Source organism: Botryllus schlosseri, chromosome 6 (genome assembly GCF_051294905.1).
Source record: "Botryllus schlosseri isolate E-star chromosome 6, Bs_hap1, whole genome shotgun sequence".
Classification (NCBI taxonomy): Eukaryota; Metazoa; Chordata; class Ascidiacea; order Stolidobranchia; family Styelidae; genus Botryllus; species Botryllus schlosseri.
Genome location: NC_137241.1, coordinates 22,234,601 through 22,244,960, shown reverse-complemented (window position 1 = coordinate 22,244,960; position 10,360 = coordinate 22,234,601). Strand labels below are relative to the sequence as shown.

The 10,360-nt window shown below is 41.7% G+C and overlaps 1 protein-coding gene across 2 annotated transcripts; it reads left to right on the top strand.

Annotated features, from left to right (window-relative positions):
• The first annotated feature begins 3,008 nt into the window (after nt 1–3,008).
• On the top strand, nt 3,009–8,513 carry LOC145441549 (forkhead box protein I3-A-like). 2 transcript variants are annotated; one of them, XM_080319436.1, is made up of 3 exons: nt 3,009–3,156; nt 3,820–4,770; nt 7,432–8,513. In XM_080319436.1, exons 2-3 carry the CDS (start codon nt 3,848–3,850, stop codon nt 7,988–7,990), a joined length of 1,482 nt encoding a protein of 493 aa, XP_080175562.1. In that variant the 5' UTR covers nt 3,009–3,156; nt 3,820–3,847; the 3' UTR covers nt 7,991–8,513. The 2 variants fall into 2 exon arrangements, with proteins under 2 accessions (XP_080175562.1, XP_080175560.1); XM_080319434.1 differs by having other exon boundaries at nt 3,010–3,156; nt 7,429–8,513.
• Nucleotides 8,514–10,360: the final 1,847 nt, after the last annotated feature.

Sequence of the window (10,360 nt, the reverse complement as noted above, 5' to 3'; positions counted from 1 at the left end):
ATGCCAGTAATGTAATTTTAACCTAATTTGCGAAATGTTTCTATGCTCTAATTTTAATTCTAATCTAATTTATCGTTTTCCTGAAAACGCCTATTTGTCCGATGCATATTGCAGCGAGTTACCAAGAATATCCTCTCGCGCAGGGAAATCCACTGCCAAGCCGCCATCGCCTTACACCGTACAGAGTGTACACTGTACACTGTACAGTGCACTGCACAGCATGCCTGTTTGTTTGTTTTGTGGTATTTATGGGGTTTGTCGACTACTATGATCATTTACACGAGGCCGATATTCTTCGTTTTTATGACGTATCTGCCGACTTATAGCACGGCCCACTTCTAGTCTTTCTGTAAGACACCGCTTACGTGGATGAGGTGGCGAGAAGGAGCCGCCATCGCCTTACTTACACCGTACAGAGTGTAAAGTGCACTGCACATGTACGTACACTGTACAGTCATAGTAGGTATTGTGACGAATAATAGCCTGCTAGCATATAGTAGCTTGTAGTCTGCGAACAACATTATGCGATTCTAGTTTTTAAAACTTTGCGTCAGTACAACGCCGTGCTGACTAAGAGACTAACATGGGCGATGCTCGTGGTTACCACGAAGGAAGTAATATTTTATTAAAGTAATACAAATACAACAAAGAAATATCCTCATCATAAACGTCATTTTAATTTTATTTTGAACTATAAGCTGCGCACGATACCCGACAACGCTTTCCAGCGACTAATGGATATATATTGGAGCTAGTGAGACATGTTGCTAGCTGAAAGACTATCTCATCCTAAAGATTGGTCTTGTCGGGACATCCTATGCCGATTTCTACGCGTCTCGGCTTTGGCAGTATGCTATCTGGGCCATTGCACGTCAAGGCAATATATGCTTATTGATATCAGCTGACTCTCCATCGATGGAATATGCTGTTACCATCGCCGAAGCCGTTTCAGCTAGTGTGGAATAGTGTTGTTGGGCACAGGCGAATAGTTTATTTTGAAATAACAACAATAATAATTTGAAACTTAAATCATTTTTAGCATTTCATTTCTTCCAAAATCCCACATCAGATCACCGGGCGCGATTGCGGTGACCCCTGGTACAGTACAAAACGGGCCAAGCTTGGTGTACAGACTTCAACCATTCTCATTGTTATGGGGATGCACTGTGGTTTGATATGAACTGGTTTTGGCTGCATTTATTTTCCATTCACAGTTTCATTCAATTTCCAAGTTTTTGTGAATTCAGTAATTCTAATTCTAATCTAATTTGGAAAAAAACTATGCAGCTCCCATTCTAATTCTAATATAATTTGGAAAAAATTGTGTAGCTCTAATTCTAATTCCAATCTTATTAGGAAAAGCTGAAAATGTTCTAGTTGTTCAAGTCTGTATGTTAAGTCGGGTTCCGACCCTGTAAAGTTTCCGTGTGTCGAAGGTTTGCCTGCGCCTCTAACAGCGCGTTGAAACGGCCATAGTAAGAATGTTAGAGCTAAGGAGTCGGCAGCTGAGATACCAAAGTGGGATGCATATAAGAGACAAGGATTCGAGTGAGTGGAAGAGTGCGTGCATGAAAGTAGTTCACTAATAACACCAATGTCGTGGTGTCATGGTGGCCTATAGAAAGGCTATTAGCCCCACTGGAATGTATATCACAACAATAATAATATTGTCTTTTCCACTCAGTATTAACAAGATATCATAAACCATCTATATGCATCTCATGCCGCGAATCACACCCTTCCCGTGAGCTCGATCGTCACATATGTCTCGATACGGGGCCTACACCACCACTGGGCAGCACGAAAATATGGTATGCATCCACATCCACATGCATTTGAGTAAGAAAAGTATCGCCGCTCTATTATACCGCATCACCTGATTGCGGGTAGATTATTTTTCCATCGCAATAACAACGAATCGGAAACAAATACTGTGAATTTATGGCAAGGCAATGCGTGTTCAGAAGTCGAATCTGACAAATGTTTCAAGTCATTTTCAACTAAGGCCACTCATCAATCAGACTGCAAAAGTCGGAAGTACTGCAATTAACAATTAGGTAGGAGTAGAGTACTACCCTTCTCTTTCGTCTTAGCTAGATAGATGCGTTCCGATATGTTACTAATTCGATCGCAACAAATATATTGAACACTTGTGATGAAGCATCGTTGCAAAGACCAGCACAGTTACCATATCTCCCAGTTTTACGATGTCCTTATTCGCCACATAACCTCCTCGATCTGTCAATCAACGGCGATTGTCTGATAATTAGGGTGATAGGACTATACTCGGTATCAGCGGGGAAATCTAATAATCAGTGGAACTGCGAAACAGGCCAGAACAAGTTATGATATCGCTAGTAACACCTTGATTTATAAACAAGATAGCCCGAGACACTGTCTAGAATTTCAATATCGAACGTTTATATAACGACCTTATCGGATTATAGATTAGTCACCCAAAGCAGAATACCGGAAACGTAAATATTCAGGTCTTCATCGTCTGATTGAGGCCTACACTGCACGCCAGTGCTCCTGACTAGATCACGGCCATAATGAATCCGATCCGAACCAGTAGAAGTTTTTCGCGCTGAAAATATATTTCCAAAATATGACCACTAAAGTTGATGTATCCACGAAGTCGAATGTTTGTTGGATATCACAGCTACACAAAAGTATGAAAAGCTCCCGTATCCCAAAATAACCAGACTTTGGTGTATTTTGATTTTTCCGATTCACACATAAGCAGTATTTACATTTATACAATGGTAATAGTTTGTGCTCGTGATAAAATTTTGAATACATTACTTAGTTGCGCACGCGCGCGGTTAGTCAACTATCGTATAGTTGCACTTGGCAATTGTTGATTTTTCTATGAAAAAAATTATACAATTATCACAGGCAGGGCCATACGGAAAGGCAGGGAAAATGATATTAGAATGGCCCATGTAATTAATTCTTTCTCTCAATTGTGAACAACCTCTCTCCGATCGCGAGCCGTAAAAAAAGCAACGTATCACCTAAGCGCCGTAATGGAAGCAGATATCCTGCCACTCACTAATATAAACCATTTGCTTGACACTCATCGAAACGGCGAGACCAAGTTTTTTTCTTCAAACCGACTGCTAAAAATTTGAAGAATCGAGCTAACAAAAAATGGTAAGTCTTCTGAATGTTATGCCGATTTTATGCTTCTAGCTGTAAGATGTTCCGTCTGTAACTATACAATCATACATGTATCATAATAAGCTTTGCTATCCGCAATATTCAATTTTAGCTATTGCCAAATTAAGTCGCTGTTGTCTTACGTTTAAATAAAGCTCATCTGGATTTTAATGAAAATCCTTCTAAAAGTCGCAAACACAAACTAACCGGCGGCAATCGTTATTTTTACCACAAATACAAGAAACGGGGATTTCGGCTGTAACGGGTTTTTGGATAAACCATCGCGGCTTGTTATGTCACCTATATCGTGTTTATTTTTACGATGTTTACCCGATGCAAGAGCGCACCGAAATACTTCAGTTGAGCGAAGGCGCCCAATAGCAAGGAGAATTTCTGCGGCCCGTTGGCTTTCGAGAATACTTGCACCCAAAGTTAACTCGACGTAGCAGGGAATTGTATTGTATGTAGCGGTTTGGCAAACACGGATTATTCCGGTAAATACTTCGGATCATATTACGTTGCAATTCAACAATATTTAGTATGAATGATAATACATAAAAACTAATTGTTAGTATTATATAATTTTGTTGACTAGCAAGTACGATTAGCTAATCAGCCGCTCATATATACCCATGGGGCTATGATTTGGCATTACAGGTTGGATACAATATTGGCAGAATCTAGCATGCTATACAAGACAGAGGAAGAACACAAGCAATCTGCAGATATTTTGCAATTCTGCTCGAAAGCCTACACGGAATCGTTTCCAAGCAACCAGGAATCCGTATACCAGAGTTTCGGATCGAGAGGTTTTGACTACTGCGAGCCGGAGAATCCAAACGTGTGGATCGTCAAAGCCACCGCAACAGCAACCATTGATAAATTCTACAACAGACGCGCGACTGATCAGAAGCCTTTGGAGGGTGCGATGAATTCGATGCCGACACACCACCATCACCCTTACCCGCCCCACCATGATCTGTTGGACGGTACCGGGATCGGACCAGCGGCGCCGCCGATTTACGAAAATTTTTATAACCAAAATTCAATCGCAGGGGTATCAGCTCGAAGTCCAAGCGCAGGCGCCGCCGCTACCGGCCACCATTCATACCCGTCGGCGTTAGACTACTCTTCGAGCGCTTCTAGTCCGTATTTATGGTTCAACGCGGCAGCTGCAGGTTCCGCCAGCATTAGCGCCGCAGCCGGTAACCCGTACAGTCCACCTTACATGTCGCCAGCTTCCTACGCGCAAAGACAATTCTTCGGCCCCCACGGCATCGCGTCAGACTTCCCGTGGCTATCCTTGTCAAGCCAGTCAGATATATTCAAGCTGGTGAGACCGCCATATTCGTACTCGGCTCTTATCGCAATGGCGATTCAAAATTCACCCGACAAAAAGCTGACGTTGGCGCAAATCTACCAGTACGTGGCCGAGAATTTTCCGTTTTACAAGAAAAGCAGGGCGGGCTGGCAGAATTCCATACGTCACAACTTGTCACTGAATGACTGCTTCAAGAAAGTTCCACGCGACGAAGACGACCCGGGCAAAGGCAATTACTGGGCGTTGGATCCCAACTGTGAAAAAATGTTCGACAACGGGAATTTTCGGTACGTTTTTTTTTATTCCTCTCCGGCATGTCTATAATTCATCACTCGTCACAATGCCTGCCGCGTGAAACTCTGCTTTCAATGGTCATTACACATCTTGACACGCGTCAAGCGAAAGCAGAGGAGCTGAAATAGAATACGGCTACATTAGGGCGATTATGATGACACCCAAAACATCCATTTAGTCGCTACGCTACAACAGCAGTTTCGTGCATAATGAATGATGTTTATGTATCCAATGGTTAAGAAATATTTCGAGAAACAAAGCAATTGTCCATCAAAATTTCCCTTGATCCAGTAACCTTTCGTGGAATATATATGTGTGAGAAATTCGGTGGCTTTAAATCGCAGTAATTCACTATTTACACTTACAGAAATTTTGTAAAGCAACAGATAGGATATGAAAATGATTATTAGAAGAATTTTCTGACTCATATTGTTGTTTTTATCCAATCGTAACATTCGAATGAAGGCGGAAATATTTTTGAAAGACAAGCGCTATATTGTAGAAGAGTTTCATCATATCCGTGACATTTTATTAGCTATGTACTGTACACCCCATCATTGTGTGTACAGAGCCGTGAACCGATATTACAAATGCCTTTGCTTTTTCCACAAGTGAGATAAAATTAAAATGCAGGAAATCAAAAATTCGGTGCAAGGAACACGTGCCTCTATAATAGTTTCCCTCAAATATATGTGTATCAAGAAACAAGTTGAGTGACGCATACCCCAACAATGTTCTTTTTCACCAGGACTGTACGAGAGGTGTGCAACCGAAAACAGGGGGGATGTATATTGAAATGAACTAAATTACATTGTAATGTATTTTTGCTTTAATACATAATCATTAGTGAATAGGAATAGGATGCTTTTTTATTTTTGTCCTTGATATTTTTACGGCACATGCAGCGACTCACACACGACCATGAGAATATATTCTGAATGGTGAAGGATAGTCCGAGGTCGCGCCGGCAGTTCTTAATCAGCACCTTCCATTAACCTTCATCGCGTTTGTGGTCTTCAGTTTTTTCAACGATCTACAACAGCTCGAAACTTGGAAGACTGGTAGTATTTCGGAGGATAATACCGAACCCATCTCGAATTTATATCGAATAATATTATTACAGCTTTCTCAACCAAAACATTGTTTGGCAGTAGATCGATAGAAGAACAGCCTAATGTGCGCAATTCATGAGATTGTTTCAGGCAATTGTTTTATATATGGCGTTTTAAAAAATGATGTCTGTCTCTCTCACTCTCTTTCTCTGCGGATCAGCATTTGTGCAGGCACATTTCACTGGTGGTACGACGTCCGCAATGAATCGATTTCAAGGTTTAGTTGTGACGTGGCAATTCGTTGAGAATGAGATATTTGTCCCGTTGTGCCTCTAAGATCTGGGTAATCGTTTTCACTAGCGGTAGTCCACGCCTGCCTCCGCTTCCGAACTCTCGTCCGTCAATCAAGTTTCTGCACAAAGCATTCATTGCCCGAATATCTTCGAGACAAACAACGGAAATTGTCAACCATCCCGCTGTTACGTCAGCAGTATCGCAGTCTCCCATTGTCTGTATTCCACTCGATCATTTTGTTCGAGAGATATCTTGTTGCAGCAACAGGCTTTCTTTCGGCACGATGCAAATTAGTCAACAAGTGAGGCTATTCTGCATTTGTCACGTATTGACACACCTTTAAGACATGCTTCTATCAATATTATCAATAAAGGTATGCCAGATTATCATTGCACTTGGAAAGCACGCTAATAGTCAAGTCAACGCCGCTTCTGACGGAGAGAGTGTGGCGTCAGAGCTGTGCGAATGTATTAATTACGGAACCGCCGTGAAATTATCAGTTTTCATGATAATCTTTGGATTTACCGGGCAATACAACAATATTGTTGATAGACAATATTCGAGTTCTTTATTGAAATATATTACCAACCAACACCAAGCAAATAAATCACTTCTTAAACTGTTGCTGGTAAATCTTATTACAACCCTACTATAATATAGTGTAAAGTAAATGCATCGCGTAATATCATGATACGTGTTGTTGGGACTCGGTGCAGATCAACCATGGCTGATACCTCACTGTAGATTGTGTGAATCGACCATTCACTCTGATTGGGCAGCGGTTGGTACCGCCGCTAAAGCTAAAGCCTCGCTTCATTGCTCGTTTTTAGAATGGCAATGAGCATTGCGCGTATTTTGCCACCAACATTTTACTATCCCATCACAACATTACTCTATTGGTCGCGCTGTATACATAACTATGTAGGTGGGGTTTGTGAAGATATACGCCGATAATGTTAAACGAAAATTTGTAGAGCGCACTATGCCATAACTAATACAGTTATTACGATTCTTCAAGAAGAAGCATCACAACGAATTTCTTTGAACAGCATCATTATTTTGATATTTCATGGAATTGGTGGCAAATTAAATATACATAATTATAATAGTCACTGAACGTACATGACAAAAAGTTATTGAACTCCACGCTAAATGCAAATAACATACGCCATAGCTGCCGTCAAAGAGAAGTACTGAAATGATAACCGTGAGAATATCGTTAATGCTAAAAAAATCCCCTTTACTAAACCCCTTAGAATATATATGACTATCTACGCCAGCATACATTTACTCTATTTTTTTCAGAAGAAAAAGGAAACGTCGCGAGCCAGCATGTGCGTCTCCAAAGAAATCGAAAAGCAGCACTCCAGACTACAACCTACCGCAGATTCCGCCCCCTGAATCCTTACTCAATTCAATTCAAAACAATGGCGGACCTCAGTCTGGTAGCGCCAGCCCGACAAAGACGTTGGACCAGATTCATCCACACAGTACCGACCTGAAACAACACGAATCTCTATACCGCTCGCAAAGCATGCCTGTAAAAAGTGAGATTTATCCGGATACTGTGCGAAATCGCCGGATATCGCCCGGTGGCCCACAGGCTAGTCCTCCCGCACAGGTGTCGTCTCGAGCAGAATCACATTATTACGGAGGCAGGCCGGGAAGACTGATGTCCGAGCCGATCAACGAACAAGTACACCCGGATTGTATGAACATGTATGAGTCGCCGCTACACATGATCAACACTTTGAACCGCCAACAGAGTCGCTACGATACCGGTAGCCGAAGCTCAAGTGTCTCGTCACCGGGCGCGTCGGGTCATCCATCGTTCGCGGTTCACAATCTCATAAACAGAGGGTATTAGAGGTGTATACAAGAGACATTCAAGTGTGTGACGATTAGCGTCGCGACCCAAAAATTTCATTTCACAGCGAAGTAAAATCCGGGGTAGAAAGCTTAGATATGTCGACGCTAGAGTACCAGAGTTCTGGATAAAATTGAAATCTAAGGCTCGGGGGTTGCTAGTGCCGTGGCTGTGTCGAAGTATTATCATAATTGTTTTATAAATTAAGAAAAATTCAGGTTACACTATCGTCACGTCGAGGGAATACCGCTCAAGTTCATTTCTGGCCAGTGACCACTCGATGTTCCGTCCATATACACCGCAAAATGTTTACGTATGCCCAAATTTTCGTCGTCTCGTTAATGGACTTTTCTACGTATTTACAAAACATTTGTTCGTGATCTGACCGGTATGTCATCGTTATTGAGACATATATACGTACTCTGCGTGTTGTAGTATTTTCCTGATATTCGAGTGCGATTATAGTTATAGAGTTGAAACCTCGAAATCTTACGAATTTTTAGAATACAATATTGTTGGCGTATTGTTGTTCAGGCACGTCGAGCAGTTCACGAAAATGATGTTAGGGAACTCAGAGAAGAAGCCACGAGGCGACGTCAGGTTTTAATAAGCGTAATGATGTCACAATACTCAAATTCCAAAATCAACCTACACTTGTACTGTACAGCAGACCCTATATATATGGGTCTTGTCGCTCATGGTATGACAGGTTCTATAACGCACTTATCTGACTCATGACAAAGCGTATTAAGTCTTAATGTCGTAGACTTGCAGGCTCTATCTATCAACCCAGTTGAATTATGAACTACTCATTCGGCCATACTAGGCCTAAATGATGCTTCCAGTTTCTTATCAGCAGAGAACGCCCACCAACAGTGGTACCAACAATATTATAATACTTGGAAAACACTTTCGGAGTCAGAACATGGCAGCACCAGACAACAACTACTATATGAAGAATAGAATTACATAACCTTTGGCAGGACCGTAACAGCACTTCGTCAGCCCCCTCCTCCAAAACGCTGGTCTTGGGCCCCTCATAGGGTGATAAACCATACTTCCGAGGGCCTCGCCCCCAGACTCCTTTGCGTCGTAGGCTTTAACATCAGTATGTATATCGTTATCGGTGGTTAACGTGCTACTATTGTCTAGTCGCATCAAGCACGAAAATAAAATAAATTCATGTTTTAATTTGGCCAATGAAATTGGTAGTTTTGTGGATTACTGTAAAATACTTCACTATACTCTCATGCCCACGTGATCACCCGATTTCCGGTTAGAACGGACGGAATTGATGTCTTTGAATATTTAGGGCCCGTTCTCATGTTGTGTGTTGTTATTTCGTGACCTTTTCTGCTACATAGTCAAAAGATTTAGGGATCACTCAAACGTACCCGATCAGTAGATGAACTTCTTTCGTGAGACGCACTCAACTCCGAACATCTCTTCACGGGACGCATAATTTTTCTCTGCGGATCACATTTGTAACGCGGGGCTCATATTGCCAGAACAAGAATATTAGGCACCAATTCAATTTCAATATATTGCTAAAAATTTTTATCATTCAATACCAGTGCGTATACCAGCCGTTTAGGCGCCTATGGACATTGGACCAGGGAAAATTCGAAAAAAGCCGAGCTTTTGGCTGCACACAGCGCAGAGTCGCATGTTGGCCGAAACGTCATTTTCAACGTCTTGGTGTGCCGTGACGCGGAAATGGTCGACGCCGAAATGCCTAGTTCAAAAAATTATGTCTTGTTTTGGGGGAGTGGTACCCATATTAATATCAATACAGTTAACTGCAATAAATCGCGGAAAAGCGCGAAAACATTTGTAAAAATTGATATGAATATCAAAATATTACTCTATAATTTAGGCTAATTTGGGGTGCGCAAGTTTCGGTCCTGCATGACCTTTAGCAGAGTTGGAGTTATCGGAGAAGCCATAATTCACTGTATGTTATATGCAATTAATTGATTAGCTAGCCTATTACGTTACCGAAGTCCGATGCATAAAGTGGGCAGTGGGCACATGTCGTAATCCGGTATATTAAGCCATAATAAACTAGCACAACGTGAGCAAATAGGACTTGAATGATGGTCGACTAATAGCAAATTATTCAGGCTATAATTTAAAATAGAAGGTTTGTTATAGGGTTAGCCTACTGGATAGTTGACGCCAATCTGTGCTATGGTGTGAGTGCACGTGAGTACGGAATGAGCGTAATATAACAAAAGTCTGGTGAATGCAACTATAGAACGAATACGCAATGGTGCTAGACTCCAAAGCGCTCGAATATAATTGCAATTGCCAAAATTCACAGAGAAAGGAAAGACTTAGATTTTAGGAACGCCCGCGTTGCTCCCAGTG

Coding starts and splice junctions, on each gene's coding strand:
- LOC145441549 (XM_080319434.1), top strand. CDS start 3,848: ATGCTATACAAGACAGAGGAAGAACACAAGCAATCTGCAGATATTTTG. Junction 4,771..7,428: donor TTCGACAACGGGAATTTTCG/GTACGTTTTTTT, acceptor TATTTTTTTCAG/AAGAAAAAGGAAACGTCGCG.